This window comes from Saccopteryx bilineata, chromosome 6, assembly GCF_036850765.1.
Source record: "Saccopteryx bilineata isolate mSacBil1 chromosome 6, mSacBil1_pri_phased_curated, whole genome shotgun sequence".
NCBI classification, from domain to species: domain Eukaryota; kingdom Metazoa; phylum Chordata; class Mammalia; order Chiroptera; family Emballonuridae; genus Saccopteryx; species Saccopteryx bilineata.
The window spans coordinates 155508237-155528804 of record NC_089495.1 but is presented as its reverse complement, the minus strand read 5'-3'; the positions used below and the strand labels follow the sequence as shown (position 1 = coordinate 155528804).

Sequence of the window (20568 nt, the reverse complement as noted above, 5' to 3'; positions counted from 1 at the left end):
CAGAAATACTTATAAGATAGGGTACTACAATGAATATGGTAGGTACCCTTTTCATTACTTAATGGTAACCACCCTTAAAAAACCCACCACAAAAACACTTGACTTAAAAAAGGTAGCAACAGAGGAAAGAAGTATGGAACACAAACAAACAAAAACAAATGATAGAAAAACAAAAGAGAAGAATCAAACTAGATACAAAACTAACAGAAAGCAATTTATAAAATGGCAGTAGGGAACCCACAAGTGTCAATAATTACACTAAATGTAAATGGATTAAACTTACCAATAAAAAGACACAGAGTAGCAGAATGGATTAAAAAAGAAAATCCAACTATATGCTGCCTACAAGAAACACATCTAAGCAACAAGGATAAAAACAAATTCAAAGTGAAAGGCTGGAAAACAAAACTCCAAGCAAACAACACCCAAAAAAAAGCAGGCGTAGCAATACTCATATCTAATAATGCTGACTACAAGACAGAAAAAGTACTCAGAGACAAAAATGGTCATTTCATAATGATTAAGGGGAAGCTGAATCAAGAAGACATAACAATCCTTAATATATATGCACCAAACCAAGGAGCACCAAAATATATAAGACAGCTACTTATTGACCTTAAAACAAAAACTAACAAAAATACAATCATACTTGGAGACCTCAATACACCGCTGACGGCTCTAGATCGGTCATCCAAACAGAGAATCAATAAAGATATAGTAGCCTTAAACGAAATACTAGAACACCTGGATATGATAGACATCTACAGGACACTTCATCCCAAAGCGACAGAGTATACATTTTTCTCTAGTGTACATGGAACATTCTCAAGAATTGACCATATGTTGGGCCACAAAGACAATATCAGCAAATTTAGAAAAATTGAAATTGTACCAAGCATATTTTCTGATCATAAAGCCTTGAAACTAGAATTCAACTGCAAAAAAGAGGGGGAAAAACCCACAAAAATGTGGAAACTAAACAACATACTTCTAAAAAATGAATGGGTCAAAGAAGAAATAAGCGCAGAAATCAAAAGATATATACAAATGAAAATGAAAATACGACATATCAGAATCTCTGGGATGCAGCAAAAGCAGTAATAAGAGGAAAGTTCATATCACTTCAGGCCTATATGAACAAACAAGAGAGAGCCGAAGTAAACCACTAACTTCACACCTTAAGGAACTAGAAAAAGAAGAACAAAGACAACCCAAAACCAGCCGAAGAAAGGAGATAATAAAAATCAGAGCAGAAATAAATGAAATAGAGAACAGAAAAACTATAGAAAAAATCAATAAAACACGGAGCTGGTTCTTTGAAAAGATCAACAAAATTGACAAACCCTTGGCAAGACTCACCAAGGAAAAAAGACACAGGACTCAAATAAATAAAATCCAAAATGAAAGAGGAGAGATCACCACAGACATCATAGATATACAAAGAATTATTGTAGAATACTATGAAAAATTATATGCCACCAAATACAACAATCTAGAAGAAATGGATAAATTCCTAGAACAATACAACCTTCCTAGACTGAGTCATGAAGAAGCAGAAAGCCTAAACAGACCAATCAGCAGGGAGGAAATAGAAAAAACTATTAAAAATCTCCCCAAAAATAAAAGTCCAGGCCCAGACGGTTATACTAGTGAATTCTATCAAACATTCAAAGAAGACTTGGTTCCTATTCTACTCAAAGTCTTCCAAAAAATTGAAGAAGAAGCAATACTTCCAAACACATTTTATGAGGCCAACATAACCCTCATACCAAAATCTGGCAAGGATGGCACAAAGAAAGAAAACTACAGACCAATATCTCTAATGAATACAGATGCTAAAATACTAAACAAAATACTGGCAAACCGAATACAACAACATATTAAAAAAATAATACATCATGATCAAGTGGGATTCATCCCAGAATCTCAAGGATGGTTCAACATACGCAAAACGGTTAACGTAATACACCATATCAACAAAACAAAGAACAAAAACCACATGATCTTATCAATAGATGCAGAAAAGGCATTTGATAAAATACAACACAATTTTATGTTTAAGACTCTCAACAAAATGGGCATAGAAGGAAAATATCTCAATATGATAAAGGCCATATATGATAAACCATCAGCCAACATCCTATTAAACGGCATAAAACTGAGGACTTTCTACCTTAAATCAGGAACAAGACAGGGTTGTCCACTCTCTCCACTCTTATTCAACGTGGTGCTAGAAGTTCTGGCCAGAGCAATCAGACAAGACAAAGAAATAAAAGGCATCCATATCGAAAAAGAAGAAGTAAAGCTATCACTTTTTGCTGATGATATGATCCTATACATCGAAAACCCGAAGGACTCCACAAAAAGATTATTAGAAACAATAAACCAATACAGTAAGGTCGCAGGATACAAAATTAACATACAAAAGTCCATAGCCTTTCTATATGCCAACAATGAAATATTAGAAAACGAACTCAAAAAAATAATCCCCTTCACGATTGCAACAAAAATAAATAAAATACCTAGGAATAAACATAACAAAGAACGTAAAGGACCTATATAATGAAAATTACAAAGCATTGTTAAGGGAAATCGAAAAAGATACAATGAGATGGAAAAATATTCCTTGTTCTTGGATAGGAAGAATAAATATAATCAAAATGGCCATATTACCCAAAGCAATATACAAATTTAATGCAATTCCCATCAAAATCCCTATGAGATTTTTTAAAGAAATGGAACAAAAAATCATCAGATTTATATGGAACTATAAAAAACCCCGAATAGCCAAAACAATCCTAAGGAAAAAGAATGAAGCTGGGGGCATTACAATACCTGACTTTAAACTATATTATAGGGCCACGATAATCAAAACAGCATGGTATTGGCAAAAAAATAGACACTCAGACCAATGGAACAGAATAGAAAGCCCAGAAATAAAACCACATATATATGGTCAAATAATCTTTGATAAAGGGGCCAACAACACACAATGGAGAAAAGAAAGTCTCTTCAACAAATAGTGCTGGGAAAACTGGAAAGCCACATGCAAAAGAATGAAACTCGACTACAGCCTGTCCCCGTGTACTAAAATTAATTCAAAATGGATCAAAGACCTAAATATAAGACCTGAAACAATAAAGTACATAGAAGAAGACAGAGGTACTAAAATCATGGACCTGGGTTTTAAAGAACATTTTATGAACTTGACTCCAATGGCAAGAGAAGTGAAGGCAAAGATAAATGAATGGGACTACATCAGAATTAAAAGTTTTTGCTCAGCAAGAGAAACTGATATCAAAATAAACAGACAGCCAACTATATGGGAACTGATATTTTCAAACGACAGCTCAGATAAGGGCCTTATATCCAAAATTTACAAAGAACTCATAAAACTCAACAACAAACAAACAAACAATCCAATAAAAAAATGGGAAGAGGACATGAACAGACACTTCTCCCAGGAAGAGATACAAATGGCCAACAGATATATGAAAAGATGCTCAGCTTCATTAGTTATTAGAGAAATGCAAATCAAAACTACAATGAGATACCACCTCACTCCTGTTAGATTAGCTATTATCAACAAGACGGGAAATAGCAAATGTTGGAGAGGCTGTGGAGAAAAAGGAACCCTCATTCACTGTTGGTGGGACTGTAAAGTAGTACAACCATTATGGAGGAAAGTATGGTGGTTCCTCAAAAAACTGCAAATAGAACTACCTTATGACCCAGCAATCCCTCTACTGGGTATATACCCCAAAACCTCAGAAACATTGATACGTGAAGACACATGTAGCCCCATGTTCATTGCAGCACTGTTCACAGTGGCCAAGACATGGAAACAACCAAAAAGCCCTTCAATAGAAGACTGGATAAAGAAGATGTGGCACATATACACTATGGAATACTACTCAGCCATAAGAAATGATGACATCGGATCATTTACAGCAAAATGGTGGGATCTTGATAACATTATAAGGAGTGAAATAAGTAAATCAGAAAAAAACAAGAACTACATGATTCCATACATTGGTGGAACATAAAAATGAGACTAAGAGACATGGACAAGAGTGTGGTGGTTACCAAGGGTGGGGGGGGAGGGAGGACATGGGAGGGAGGGAGGGAGAGAGTTAGGGGGAGGGGGAGGGGCACAGAGAACTAGATAGAGGGTGGCGGAGGACAATCTGATTTTGGGCGAGGGGTTTGCAACATAATTTGATGACAAAATAACCTAGACATGTTTTCTTTGAATATATGTACCCTGATTTATTAATGTCATCCCATTACCATTAATAAAAATTTATTAAAAAAAAAAAAGATCTACACAAGAAATGTTGTGTACAAAGAGATCTTTGACATGTGAATTAACATTTTATTATTTAAATCACCTTTATTTATTGAGCTAGCGGTGGCTCTTAAGAAATGTACCGCCAGTGGTTTCCTTCATTGCACTCTACTTTAAGCAATTAAGCAAGTAGAAGGGGGAAACCCCGTGGGGCACTAAGCAAAGGGGTGTCCTCGCCGCCTGCCCTGGGTAATTCAGTTTGAATTAGCAGACACCTTTGCACAAATCATTTTAATTACAATTTATAATATCTAGAACAGTAGTCATTTCATATGACTGCCGGGCTTTCTAGTTACATATAAGAAAGAAACAACATCCCTTTTTTTTTTATATAATTTTATTTTTTTAATGGGGTGACATCAATAAATCAGGATACATATATTCAAAGATAACAAGTCCAGGTTATCTTGTCGTTCAATTATGTTGCATACCCACCACCCAAAGTCAGATTGTCCTCCGTCACCCTCTATCTTGTTCTCTCTGTGCCCCTCCCCCTCCCCCTTTCCCTCCCCCATTCCCCTCTCCCCCCCGTAACCACCACACTCTTATCAATGTCTCTTAGTTTCACTATTATGTCCCACCTACGTATGGAATAATACAGTTCCTGTTTTTTTCTGATTTACTTATTTCGCTTCGTATCATGTTATCAAGATCCCACCATTTTGCTGTAAATGTTCCGATGTCATCATTTCTTATGGCTGAGTAGTATTCCATAGTGTATATGTGCCACATCTTCTTTATCCAGTCATCTATTGATGGGCTTTTTGGTTGTTTCCATGTCCTGGCCACTGTGAACAATGCTGCAATAAACATGGGGCTGCATGTGTCTTTACGTATCAAACAACATCCCTTTTTAAGCAATAGGTGGGAACATTCAATGTGGGTGAAGGTGAGGTTCAAAGGAAATTTTCTATTTTATTTCACAATTTCTGTCATCTGCTCTCTAAAAACTGAAAATTGCTCTGAAAATTGCTCTCCGCTTGTTGTGTTGTCTCTTCTTTCATTTTCAGTGACAACAGTTTTCCAAATGTCTTTATCTATGTCAGAAATCTTTTTAAAGTTACTAATAAGAAAAGAAAAAACACTGTTGATGATGCTCACTGTCACACAATTCTGTGATGTGGTTACCACAGGAAATGTGTCAGCAGTTACAAAGACAAACAAGTCCAAGTTCATTGGTGAATAACAGGTTCGAGTTAAAATGAAGGATCCCTGTCACTGAACATACCTTCCCTCACAAGGCCCAAAATAAACTGAAAATTAGAGAACATCTTAAAATACTTCATAGGTATATTTTTAGCCACCAAAATAAAACTACTATAGTTGTTTAACTCTAATAAAATAATATTGCAAATATTACTCATTTAACATCTATGTATTTTCTACACAATTATAAATCTCAAAGGGAAGTTATGTTTTGTAAAGTTTAATGTCTAAAGGGTAAGTATTTTAGGACTCTAAAATTTTAACAGTATACAATACTTTACCAACTGATTCATGACACAGATAAACTCTATAATCTGTATAAAATTTACATTACTCAATATTATCCACATTTATTGAATTCTATAACTTAAACATTTAAAACTCCAAATTTTTTTTTTATTTTTATCTTATAATATTAAGAATGGACTAAATTCGATTACCATCACTACTCATACATGATTTTATTTTCTTCTTTACATATGTCTATAATTTTCAAAATTTCTTCAAGAGAAATCCAAATAATCTATTTTAAAATCACAATACTATTTTAAAAGAATAAGAAGCTAAGATAGTTCACACATGGGGCAATGAAGCATTACTTTCAAATATATTAGGATGAAGAACACACATTTTTCAAAAAAAAGTCAGAAATGCCTCTGTAATTGCACAAGGGTTATTTTAGCCAATATGTACACTGAATATATTTTAAGATATGGAGTAATTTGATGTTTACATGCAAACTTCTCAATGATGCCAAAATATTTTTACAGTATGCCAAAAAGAAAAACAAAAACATAAGGGTGTGGAAAAAATAAAACCACGCACATTTAAAAATGAGTCTCTGATGCAATACCTGATAGCTGTAAATATTTTTTCTTTCAACACATATGTGGGTAGCACTGGTATGTTTACCCCTGACCCAAAATGTCATCATAAAGATACTATTTCATGAAAGACCAAGGAATTTCAAAAAGCCACCACTTCCTTTCAATTATTTTAATTATTCTATGGTAAGCAGCCTCAACAGTAAAAAATAGTATAAAGTAAAAGTAATAAAAAATAAAAAGTTGGAAATGACTTAGAATAACTTACAAAACAATTGACAATTTTTGAAAAGAAATTCACAAGAGCTCAAAAGGAGATGGTATCTGAATATAAAAAGTGTTACCCTCAAAAAGGTTTTTTTAATATAATTTTTTTATTTCAATTTTTTTAAGACACTAGGATTGTACTAAAAAAATAAGTTCTGTATGCCTTAAATTGGAGCTATAAAACAACCGACAACTACTGAGATCAGTAGCAATAATTTTACCAGATGGAATTCTTTCTTAAATAGCCCTTCTTCCTCCATTATCAACAAAAATAAACTTATATGCTCATATTGTTTGAAATTTCTAAGAAAAAAATTAATGCCTTTGTGATATTGTATGAACAGGACAGTAAGAAAACTTTATCATGTTGAAAATAACCAAATTGAAGTTAAATTTTAGAAATTCTTAGAAGCATCCTCATTAAAATGAAAGATTAAATTATTTAAATTAGAAACATTAAATCTAACTCCAATAACACTTTTCATATTTGCACATTTAAATAGAGCATTACAATTTACAAGTTACATACATAGTCATTATTCTCTTTGATTTTGGTGACAACCCTGTAACATTAATAAGTACGGTCTCTTTAAACAAAAACTAAACTAATATTCTTAACTTCCTTGGGTCATATGACTCAAGAAAGGTGAAGGCAGGTTAAGGATACAGTTTTTCAGGTTACTAATCTAATAGTGTTCTATCATACACACAGATGATCAAACTATTTCACTGGTGTCATAAGCAAAAATAAAAATAATAATGATGATTTTTAAATTTCCCAGAATAAAAATGTAAAGAAATAAAATAATAAAGCAAATTAACTTCTGTTTAATGACTACTATACATGAAGCATATGGGTACTTAAAGAGTATAAAACTTTCATATTAGTCCTGTAAAGCAGGTATCTCCAAAGTATATTAGAAAACTGTGGCTCAGAGACGATAACTATCTTCCCATTTTCACAGAGCTGATCAGCAGGATTTAAAATCAAGTATTCTTCATCCCAAAATTTATGCTTTTTTTTTAATTTATGCTTTTAACCAATAAACAATATCACCTCTTCAATAATCAAAGAAAAAGAAGTTATTATGTCATATGTCAGCTATAACACACCTTAATTTAGCAAATCAATTTATAAGTTTTTTTATTTTTATTTATTGATATTAGAGAGAAAGGAAGGAAGAAAGAGAGAAACATCCATTATGCTGTTCCACTTATTTATGCATTCATTGGCTGATTCTTGTAGATGCCCTGACCGGGATTGAACCCACAATCTTGGTGTATCAGGAGAGCACTCTAACCAACTGAGCTACCCTGCTAGGACATAAATTTATTTAAATAGTAAAAATAGTATAAAGAGTGAAAATAGAAATATCCAAGTAATTTGCCACATGGAGACAGTGGAAGAATTCACTGAGGTCAGAGACACTGCTTCTATAAGCTGCCATTTCTCCTACGCCCCTGATAATCAGAGATGATAGTCAGGAAAGAGTCCTTCTGAACACTCTGGATAGTAGGCAGGGTACTAGGACACACAAACTGAAATATGGGCATTAAAAACTAGAAAACTAGAAAGATGGCCCTGGCCGGTTGGCTCAGCGGTAGAGCATCGGCCTGGCGTGCGATTCCCGGCCAGGGCACATAGGAGAAGCGCCCATTTGTTTCTCCACCCCCCTCCCCTCCTTCCTCTCTGTCTCTCTCTTCCTCTCCCACAGCCAAGGCTCCATTGGAGCAAAGATGGCCCGGGCGCTGGGGATGGCTCCTTGGCCTCTGCCCCAGGCACTAGAGTGGCTCTGGTCGCGGCAGAGGGACACCCCGGAGGGGCAGAGCATCGCCCCCTGGTGGGCAGAGCATCGCCCCTGGTGGGCGTGCTGGATGGATCCCGGTCGGGCACATGCGGGAGTCTGTCTGACTGTCTCTCCCCGTTTCCAGCTTCAGAAAAAAAAACAACTAGAAAGACAAATAGCCTATCCTGTATTATTATTTTTTTTTTTTATTCAGTGGGAGGAGGAGAGGCAGAGAGACAGACTCCTGCATGTGCCCCAACCGGGATTCACCTGGCAAGCCCACTAGGGTGTGATGCTCTGCCCATCTAGGGCACTGCTGTTGCTTAGCAACTGAGCTCTTCTTCATGCCTGAGGCAGAGGCCATGGAGCCATCCTCAGCGCCCAGGCCAATTCATTCCAATTGAGCCATAGCTGCAGGAGGGGAAGAGAAAGACAGAGAAAGATGAGAGAGGAAAGGATGGAGAAGCAGATGGGCGCTTCCCCTGTGTGCCCTGACCGAGAATCAAGCCCAGACTTCCACATGCCGGGGCAAGACTCTACCGCTGAGCCAACCAGCCAGAGTTATACCCTCATTATCAATTTATATTTGTACCAAAAATAATCTCCTCCCACCATACATTATTATTTTAACTCGGACTTGAAAACTCATAAAAATAATGTTAATAATTAGACATGTCAAAACTATCTCATCTTACCTCTTTCTCATGCATTCGGGAGAGTAAGTAATCCTCATGGAGACTGCTGGACTTTCTCAGGCTGAATCTGGGAGTCATCTGTTGAATGAGGAAGGATTATTCAATACTTCTTTAGGCCTGGTTTATCCTTAACCCCAAAGTAAACTTCTAAATTGCTTAAGTTTCATGCCAAAACAATGCTAACATTGGAGAAAAAAATAGGATTTTTCTTATTTCTAGGATTAATAAGGCAATCATGCTCATAATGTGAGCTTTATTATTTTCTGTAAATGACCTAATGAAAATTTTATTCAAAACTATCTGTCCATAGAAAAAGTCCATGGAATTCTCACCCACCAGAGAAACTGGGATAGGCTTCTGTCTCAGGTATCGAGGATTCTCTATCTGAAAATTTAAACATAAAATAAAGACTTATTAATTTTTAGTTTTAATCACTAATTGATAAAACAGAATTAAACTGCTTTATGAAAATATTTTTATATGTCTTAATTTTAGTGTTTTTAGAATGGCTACTGCATAATATATTTTCAGTTGCCCACTAACAAATGAAATCTGAAGCATAACCTTTGCATGCACAAATGCATTTCATTATCCTCTCACAGCCTATCTCCAGCCTCATCTCCATCACTCCTCACCTTATGTGTAGACTTCCAGAATCCTGGATGACTTCTATTACCAGAATATGACAGATCTTCTTATGAATCTCTGACTCTATGTATTACTTTGTCTACCCTCTCACTCCTACAAGCACATACCTATTCAACTTAAATCTCAATTTAATCACTATCTTCCCAGGCTGATTTGTTGCATGAATCCTTAAATGTATCTCCATGATAGCAACTAGAATATAAAATTCCTTTGTGACTCCTCCCATATCTACTTTTCAGGCTCATCTATCCTCCAACATACACCATATTCCAAAGACACCAAACAATTTGTTTTACCAATTAAACACTACAATCTCTCATATATGGATATCTGCAACCTGTGAAATCATCTCCCAATTCTTTGTGTGGTTAACTTATAAAAAACTCACAGTTCAGGAGTCATCTCCCCCAGGAAATGTAGTTAAGTTCCTTCTACTCTGGTAGTACCCTGGGGCCTGTTCCCTTTTATGATATAACATCTATCTTCAGCAAAAGAGTGTGGACTCTAAAAGAAACTATAACTGTCTGGTAACCCATCTACCCCTAGCATCCAGCACAGGAACTGGGCAGATAGGGAGTACTCAAAAATGAAAGGAGGGAAGGAGGGAAGAAGGGGAGGAAGGGAGGAGGGGAAGGAAGGGAGGAGGGGAAGGAAGGGAGGGAGGGAGGGAGGGAGGGAGGGAGGAAAAAAGAGAGATGGAGGGATGGAGAAAGGGAGGGAGGAAAGGAAAGGAAAGGTAAGGGGAAAGGAAAGGGGAAATGAAAGGGAAAGGGAAAGGGAAAGGGAAGGGAAAGGGAATGGGAAAGGGAAGGGGAAGGGAAAGGGAAAGGGAAAGGGAAGGGAAAGGGGAAGGAGAAGGGGAAGGGGAAGGGGAAGGGGAAGGGGAAGGGAAAGGGAAGGGAAGGGAAGGGAAGGGAAGGGAAGGGAAGGGAAGGGAAAGGAAAAGGGAAGGGAAGGGAAGGGAAGGGAAGGGAAGGGAAGGGAAAGGGAAAGGGAAAGGGAAAGGGAAAGGGAAAGGGAAAGGGAAAGGGAAAGGGAAAGGGAAAGGGAAAGGGAAAGGGAAAGGGAAAGGGAAAGGGAAAGGAAAAGGGAAAGGGAAAGGGAAAGGGAAGGGAGGGAAAGGGAAGGGAAAGGTAACGGGAAGGGAAGGGGAAGAGAAGGGAAGGGAAAGGGAAAGGGAAGGAAAGGGAAGGGAAAGGGAAGGGAAGGGAAAGGGAAAGGGGAAGGGAAGGGAAAGGAAAAGGGAACGGGAACGGGAAGGGAACGGGAAGGGAAAGGGAAAGGGAAAGGGAAAGGGAAAGGGAAAGGGAAAGGGGAAGGGGAAGGGGAAGGGGAAGGGGAAGGGAAGGGAAGGGAAGGGAAGGGAAAGGAAAGGAAAGGAAAGGAAAGGAAAGGAAAGGGCAAATGAAACCTGATCGCATGCTCTTATCAGCTATGAAAGTATCCTGTGCGTGTCTCATAGTTCATATTGTATCTTAAGTGTTTATCAATATATTTCCACATCTATCTTTAAGTGTAATGAATGCAAGGATGATGACTCCTCAATTTTGTATTCTTGGGACCCAGCACAATAGCTAGCACAGAGTAGGCTTTCAATAAAATATTTATTGACTATATTGTATGATAAATTATAAACCCTGATTATTATCCCAACTATTTCATTGAAAAATAAGTGATAATTAAAATCATTAACATGGAATTCTAATCTCTTGACATAGTAAACACAATTTATACATAGATAATCTCAAAGTATACAAGAATATAAATATAATACTACCCATAATTTTAACCTAGGATAGTGGTTCTTACTCTTAAGTGTATAGTATAACTGACAAACTTTTCAAATATGTATTTTTGGGCTCCACTCTTCAATAATCCTTTTGTGTTATTGAGAAGCTCTTCAAATAATTCATAATAGTTAATAATTATGGAAGGTGAACAATCTATCCCCAATATGATAATAAAATTAAGAATGAATTTTAAAAATCAATTAATCAAAGAATGTAGAGGATGTCGAATTAAAATTTTAACTTATTAAAGTTTAAAAAAATTAAAAGTCTCTATAGCAACAGACAGGCTCTAGAATAACCATATTTTAGCAGCTAGATTAGGAGAATTTTAACCCCAAAAATGCAGTTCATTGGGTTCCATAGTTTCCTGACCCCTTCCAAGTCTAGCTAGATTGCAGACTTATTTATGATTATGAAATAAGAACAACAAGATTTTTTTTCTTTCACTTGGACACTGGTCTCTACAACCCATCCTCCAAAACTCATACAACAGAGAGATCAACAGAGAGACAAAATAAGCATATCCACCACCCATGCCTACTTCATAACAAGGGGAAAGAGATTCCCCAAACCTTTCTCTAACATGTAAGTGGCCAAAGATCCCAAACCAACAGAATTAGCTCCTGTGACAAGCCAGAACAATCACATGGGTAAAAAAAGAGGTGCCTCAGGGTCCTATTGGTCAGTAAAACTTAAATGTCATCCAATGATCTGTAGAAGGAACACCCTCAACTTTAAGTGGGTAGTACTGAAGCACCTGATGGACAAAGTGCTGGAGGCAGGGGAATCAAAAGGGCACGGAAAGCATGGGAGAGCCAGAGAGGCCATCTCAGGGAGGAAGCACTTCTGTGGTAGAAAGAGGCCTCCTGGAGAGAAAGTCGTCCATGATAAAGGAAAAGAAAATAAAAAATGAAGAACAGGATTCTACAGAAACTACACAGAATCAAAAAACCTGAAAATGACAACCAAAAAACGTACATTTATTAGAGAAGTTGAATTTCAGCAGAGTAGAAGAGGGCCTTCTGAACTAAGCAATAAAGTAAGCTACCCAAACCATCCCTCCCATATAATTACTGGTTATTGCTTGATCAAAAAATCTAAAACTAATAATCATGAACATAAAAAAAAACTGACATCCATAAAAACTTACTATAAAAAAATAGAAAATAAAAATGAAAAAATGTGGTAAATATATACAATGGAATACTACTCAGTCATAAGAGATGATGACATATTATCATTTATGACAATATGAATGGACCTTAAAAACTTATTTCATACTAAGTGAAATAAGTAAATCATACATAGGTGGGATATAAAGCTGAGACTCATGTACATAAATAAAAGTGAAGTGGTTACCAGGGGGAGGGGATGTGGGGGAGAAGGATGTGGAGAGGAATGTGGGGGAGGGGGAGAGAGGAACGAGTAAGGAGGGACAAATATAGTGTGACAGGAAATGATCTGACTTTGGGTGATGCGTATACAACAAAACCAGCAGTTCAAATGCTATAGAAATGTTTACCCAAAACCTATGTACTCTTATTGATCAATGTCACCCTGTTAAATTTAATTTTATAAATAACATTTTTTTAAAAAATGAAAATCTGTTGGCAGAAAGAATCACATTTTTTAAAGCCATGAACTAGAAGAAAACAGCAGTACAGTCACCTTGGCCTCCCTTATTTCCAGCACATTCTAATGCATCAGGTTTTCTGGGCACCACACTTAAGGCAGGCCACGCTCTGCAGGTAAATATTGGTGATATCTATGTTCTAGCACCACTAGGACAATACGCATTCAAGAATAACTTTTAAATTTTTTTAGGAAGTTCATAAAGAACACTAAAAATAAAGACAAAAATATTGTAGGAAGACATTGAACAGGAGCTAACCAAATAAGAACTTGACAAAGTTGCCAGATGCCAAATCAGTATGTAAAAATAAACCACATTTATGTAAATTAGCAAAAATCAACTAGGAAAAAAGATTTTACAAATATATATATAATTCCTAAATATGTAATATATAATTATATGCACTATAATATATAATGTATTGTTACTAAAAGTAAATCTAAAAATATACATATAACTTTTATGAAAAAAATAATAATTCGCTTCTTTAAAAGACATTAAGACTGAAATAAAGTGAAATAAAATGTTTTTGAATAGTCTTAATATTATAAAAATGTCAATTCTCCTTACCTTGATCTAGCGACTAATTTTATACAAACCAATATCTAGAATTTTTTTAAAACTTAATAAGCTTGTTATAAAATATATATAAAGATAAAGAAACAAAAATAGCCAAGATGTGCTCACTTTGGCAGCACATATACTAAAGAATAGCAAAGACATGCCTGAAGAAAAAAATGAAGGTGGTTGATTAACAGAGGCAGAATAAAACTATACTAGTACCAGAAACTCTAATATATATTAGCATATTATTCATGAAAGATATAGCACTGAAAACTATTGGGAAAATAAGGATGTGTTAAATAAGTGGAAGAAAATAAGACCAGATCCCTTCCTCACACCATGTATAATAAATTCCCCATGGATTAAATACTTATAATTAAAAGCAGAACTATAAAAACTTTCAGAGGACAATCTAGAAGGATGACTACATGGCCTCATAATAAAGAAGATTTTTTAAGAAAGAAACAAACAAAAAAACCCATAAACAAAAGAATAAATTTGACCACTTTAAGAAAGAACTGGGACATCAGAGAAATGGCGGCGTAAGGAGTGATACCAATAAATCTCCCCAAAAGTTCAACAAGATCTTCAACCAGGGACAGAAAAATGTATCCTTGGAGCTCCAGAAGTTCCACACTAAATGTGAAGGTATGATCGAGCGAAAAATTGACTAAATATATAATCAACCCCGAAGGAAATAAGGAGGAAGAAACACTCCACCTTCCTCACTAACCTAAATAAGGGCTGCTTTCACTGGGAACTGAGAGTATAGGAAATAAGGCGGGCATAGGGTGTGAATAGAACCAGGCTGCGGCACAAACGTCCGAACCAGGCTATGGCACGGACATCCAAGCCGAGGAAAAACTGTGCTTGTGGCAACCCAGTCAACACAAGCTAATGCTCGCACCAAACCCAGACAAAGACAGGCACTTGGGACAGCCTTCCGCCCCATCTCATGGTCGCGCACAGATAGTGGGCGAGAGATTTCTCCTAGAGCCCCGGGAGTGGGAACCCGTGTTATCAGACACAGGGGCAGAGTAAGAGGCCTTTGTGTGGGCCGAAACCAGAATCTCGGGGTTGCCCCTGCACCCCAAAAAGCAGCATGCGGGGAGGGAGTGAGAGCGAAATTCCCTATGCTCGAACTTTTCTGTGCGGGCGGGGCGCCTCACTCGGAGTGAGAGGCTGCCATCCTGATCTCCTGGTCGGCGAGCGCAGATAGTGGGCGAGAGATTACCCCGGGACTGGGTGCCCGTGTTCCCAGACAGAGGGGCAGAGTCAGAGGTCTTTGTGTGGGCCAAAGCCCCGCCTGATTATGCTAGGGGCTCTGACTGATTGAACCTTACCCAGAGCCCTGTGCTGAGTGTGAATAGAGTAGGGATTTGCCAGCTCTTTGAGCCTCTTACTCTCCAGGCAGAGGCAGCAGCAATCCCATAGCTGAATTATCAGGCTACTAATTGAGGAAGAAAAGACTAGGAGAGAGGCTCCGGGAACACGAACTCTCTCATTGGCAGAACCTGCGAATGCTAATGAGCCTCGACTACCAACGAGACTGAAGCCCAATATATGACATCACCACAGAGACTTATCAACTGCAAACCTCTACCCAAGCGTGCCACAGGGGCAGAACCCGGGGTACAGAGTCACAGACCAGGAAGAGGGAGAGAAAAGAAAAAGCAAGAAGATAACCTCTCAAAACCAAGAATAATCCACAGACTTTATAACCTATCCCATTTTATTATATTTGTCATTTGTTTCTCTTATCTTCTTGTCTTGATTATTTTCTTCCTATTCCAATTTGGTCATTTAATTCTCTGCTGGTCTTACTCTCTACTCTCCTTGAACTTCACTACCCATAAGTGTTACATCTCCCATGATCTTTTCTTTCTTCTTCCTTTCTATGAGGGTTGCACTCCAAAACCCTTAACTCTCTCTCTCCCTCCCTCTCTCTCTCTCTCCTTTTATTCTTTTTTCTTGTTTTGTGTTTTCCTCTTTCTTTTTTTTTTCTCCCTCTATATTAGTTTCTTCTTTTCTCCTTTATTTTTCCTCTCATTCATTCCTCAATCATGAACAAATTATTTTATCTAGGACTCAAATTTTTCTTTGTGGCGCTTTGGGGGTTTTTAACTTCCCTTTTTTAATTCACTAGCAGTGCTCCAAACCCTGGCTCTCCATTTTATCTAGTTCTTGTTCAACTAAATACAATAGTAATTATTTAATTTTTCCCCCTTTTTCCTGTTTTCCTCTTATTCCTCTCATCATATCTCTTAGTCATACATTACCTAAAAGCAAATCATTTTTTTCTTTTTTTTTGTATTGTTCTGAAGTTGGAAACAGGGAGGCAGTCAGATGGACTCCCACATGCTCCCGACTGGGATCTACCCGGCATGCCCACCAGGGGGCAATGCTCTGCCCATCTGGGGCATTGCTCTGTTGTGACTCGAGCCATTCTAGCGCCTGAGGCAGAGGCCATAGGGCTATCCTCAGTGCCCGGGGCAACTTTGCTCCAATGGAGCCTCAGCTGCGAAGGGGAAGAGAGAGACAGAGAAGTAAAAGAGGGGGAGGGGTGGAGAAGCAGCTAGGCGCTTCTCCTGTGTGTCATGGCCGGGAATCCAACCCAGAACTCCTGCATGCCAGGCCGACGCTCTACCACTGAGCCAATTGGCCAGGGCCAGATCATTTTATTCTTGACCCAATTTTTTTCCTTTTTTGCATTTTGTGGGTCCATACTCCCTTTTTTGCCCCTTTATCACTTCTCCCCAACTCAGGCCCTCCATTATAGGTAGTTTTTGTTCTATTTAGCACAATATAATTCACAGCTAACCACAAGATTTTCTCAAGAAGGAGGGGAGAGGAAAGGAGAGAAAAAAAGGGGGGGAAATAATTTTTTTCATTCTTTTTTATTTTTATTTTTTTAACTTTTTATTCTTTATTAATTCTCATTAATACTACCAACAAAACCACCCTCAGATGCCATTAAGGAAAAGGAAATCGAATATTATGGATACAAAAGACTGAGAGGTAGCACAGATAGATGTGGAAAAATCTATGGAGGAAAAAATTTAATATATTGGAAACCTTGGAGCTAAATGACATAGAATTTAAAACAGAAATCCTAAAAATACTCAGAGATATACAAGAAAACACAGAAAGGCAATTTAGGGAGCTCAGAAAATAACTCAGTGAACACAAAGAATATATGTCCAAGGAAATTGAAACTATAAAAACAAATCAAACAGAGAGGAAAAACTCAATTCACGAGCTGAAAAATGAGGTAACAAGTTTAGCTAATAGAACAGGCCAGATAGAAGGTAGGATTAGTGAAATAGAAGACAAGCAACTTGAGGCACAACAGAGAGAAGAAGAAAGAGACTCAAAATATAAAAAAAATGAGAAAGCCCTATAGGAATTGTCTGACTCCATCAAAAAGAATAACATAAAAATAAAAGGTATATAAGAGGGAGAAGAGAGAAAAAATGGAATGGAGAACATACTCAAATAATAGATGAGAACTTCCCAAGCCCGTGGAAAGAACTAAAGCCTCAAATTCAAGAAGCAAGCAGAACTCCGAGTTTTCTTAACCCCAACAAACCTACTCCAAGGCACATCATAATAAAAATGGCACAAACCAACGACAAAGAAAAAATTCTCAAGGCAGCCAGGGAAAAGAAGAATACAACATATAAAGGAAGGCCCATTAGATTATCATCAGATTTCTCAACAGAAACTCTACAAGCTAGAAGAGAGTGGACCCCAATATTTAAAGTCCTAAAAGAGAGGAACTTTCAACCACGAATACTATCCCCATCAAAGCTATCCTTCAAATATGAAGGAAAAATAAAAACATTCACAGATACAGAAAAGATGAGGGAATTTGCCCTGGCCGGTTGGCTCAGCGGTAGAGCGTCGGCTTAGCTTGCGGAGGACCCGGGTTCGATTCCCGGCCAGGGCACACAGGAGAAGCGCCCATTTGCTTCTCCACCCCTCCACCGCGCCTTCCTCTCGGTCTCTCTCTTCCCCTCCCGCAGCCAAGGCTCCATTGGAGCAAAGATGGCCCAGGCGCTGGGGATGGCTCTGTGGCTTCTGCCCCAGGACTTGAGTAGCTCTGCTCGCAACATGGCGACACCCAGGATGGGCAGAGCATCACCCCCTGGTGGGCAGAGCGTCACCCCTGGTGGGCGTGCCGGGTGGATCCCGGTCGGGCGCATGTGGGAGTCTGTCTGACTGTCTCTCCCTATTTCCAGCTTCAGAAAAATGAAGAAAGAAAAAAAAAGATGAGGGAATTTATCATCAGAAAACCCCCACGCCAAGAATTACTAAAGGGGGTTTTCCAACCAGATAAAAAGAAACAAAACAAAACAAAACCTCAAGTAAAAGATCCACCAAGAACACAATAAAACCAAATTTAAACTTTGACAACAACAAAAAAAACAAAGGGGGAGAAGACGAAGATTAACAGTAGCAAAGGACGATGGAGTGCAAAAGTACTCACAAGATAGTGCACTACAATGAACAGGGTAGGAACCCTTTTCATTACTTAATGGTAACCATCATTGAAAAAATCACCACAGAAGTACATGATTTTAAAAGGATAGCAACAGAGGAAAGATGTATGGAAGACAACCAAACAAAAAAATATATATAGAAAAATGGAAGAGAAGAATAAAACAAGACACAAAACTAACAGAAAGCAATGTACAAAATGGCAACAGGGAACTCACAAGTGTCAATAATTATACTAAATGTAAATGGATTAAACTAACCAATAAAAAGGCACAGAGTAGCAGAATGGATTAAAAAAGAAAATCCAACTGTATGCTGCCTACAAGAAACTCATCTAAGCAACAAGGATAAAAACAAATTCAAAGTGAAAGGCTAGAAAACTATATTCCAAGCAAATAACATCCAAAAAAAAAGTAGGCATAGCAATACTCATATCTGATAATGCTGACTACAAGACAGCAAAAGTACTCAAAGACAAAAATGGTCATTTCATAATGATTAAGGGGATGCTGAATCAAGAAGACATAACAATTCTTAATATATATGCACCAAACCAAGGAGCACCAAAATATATAAGACAGCTACTTATTGACCTAAAATCAAGAACTGACAAAAATACAATCATACTTGGAGACCTCAATACTGCTGAAGGCTCTAGATCGGTCATCAAAACAGAGAATCAATAAAGATATACTGGCCTTAAACAAAACACTAGAGCACCTGGATATGATAGACATCTACAGGACACTTCATCCCAAAGTGACAGAGTATACATTTTTCTCCAGTGTACATGGATCATTCTCAAGAATTGACCATATGTTGGGCCACAAAAACAACATCAGCAAATTCAGAAAAATCAAAGTGGTACCAAGCATATTTTCTGATAATAAAGCCTTGAAACTAGAATTCAACTGCAAAAAAGAGGAAAAAAAACCCACAAAAAAGTGGAAACTAAACAATATACTTTTAAAAAATGAATGAGTCAAAGGAGAAATAAGCGCAGAGATCAAAAGATATATACTGACTAATGAAAATGACAATATGACATATCAGAATCTATGGGATGCAGCAAAAGCAGTGATAAGAAGAAAGTTCATATCACTTTAGGCGTATATGAGCAAACAAGAGAGAGCCCAAGTGAACCACTTAACTTCACACCTTAAGGAACTGGAAAAAGAAGAACAAAGACAACCCAAAACCAGCCAAAGAAAGGAGATAATAAAAATCAGAGCAGAAATAAATGAAATAGAGGACAGAAAAACTATAGAAAAAATTAATAGAATAAGGAGCTGGTTCTTTGAAAAGATCCACAAAATTGACAAACCCTTGGCAAGACTTACCAAGGAAAAAAGAGAAAGAACTCATATAAACAAAATCCAAATAGAAAGAGGAGAAATCACCACGGACACCGTAGATATACAAAGAATTATTGTAGAATACTATGAAAAACTTTATGCCACTAAATTCAACAATCTAGAAGAAATGGATAAATTCCTAGAACAACGCAACCTTCCTAGACTGAGTCAAGAAGAAGCAGAAAGCCTAAACAGACCAAAGTAGGGAAGAAATAGAAAAAACTATTAAAAACCTCCCCAAAAATAAAAATCCAAGCCCAGACGGTTATACTAGCGATTCTATCAAACATTCAATGAAGACTTGGTTCCTATTCTACTCAAAGTCTTCCAAAAAATTGAAGAAGAAGCAATACTTCCAAACACATTTTATGAGGCCAACAAAACCCTCATACCGAAACCAGGAAAGGACAGCACAAAAAAAGAAAACTACAGACCAATATCTCTAATGAATAAAATACTAAACAAAATACTAGAAAATCGAATACAACATATTAAAAAAATAATACATCAAAAATAATAATAATAATACATCATGATCAAGTGGGATTCATCCCAGAATCTCAAGGATGGTTCAACATGCGTAAAACGGTTAATGTAATATACCATATCAACAAAACAAAGAACGAAAACCACATGATCTTATCAATAGATGCAGAAAAAGCATTTGATAAAATACAACACAATTTTATGTTTAAGACTCTCAACAAAATGGGTATAGAAGGAAAATATCTCAACAGGATAAAGGCCATATATGATAAACCATCAGCTAGCATCATATTAAATGGCACAAAACTGAATGAAGGCTTTCCCTCTTAAATCAGGAACAAGACAGGGTTGTGCACTCTCTCCACTCTTATTTAATGTGGTGCTAGAGGTTCTAGCCAGAGCAATCAGACAAGACAAAGAAATAAAAGGCATGCATATTGGAAAAGAAGAAGTAAAGGTATCACT

The 20568-nt window shown here is 37.2% G+C and overlaps 1 protein-coding gene across 4 annotated transcripts in view; it reads right to left on the bottom strand.

Annotated features, from left to right (window-relative positions):
• The window catches only part of CEP112 (centrosomal protein 112), a 471596-nt gene that overhangs the window by 398098 nt on the left and 52930 nt on the right, over positions 1-20568 (bottom strand). For all 4 annotated transcript variants that reach the window (XM_066235884.1, XM_066235886.1, XM_066235887.1 and 1 more), the window contains exons 7-8: positions 9464-9511; positions 9128-9205 (exon numbers count right to left, since the gene is read on the bottom strand). In XM_066235884.1, coding sequence (XP_066091981.1) covers positions 9128-9205; positions 9464-9511 — 126 coding nt within the window. The remainder of the gene's footprint in view (positions 1-9127; positions 9206-9463; positions 9512-20568) is intronic.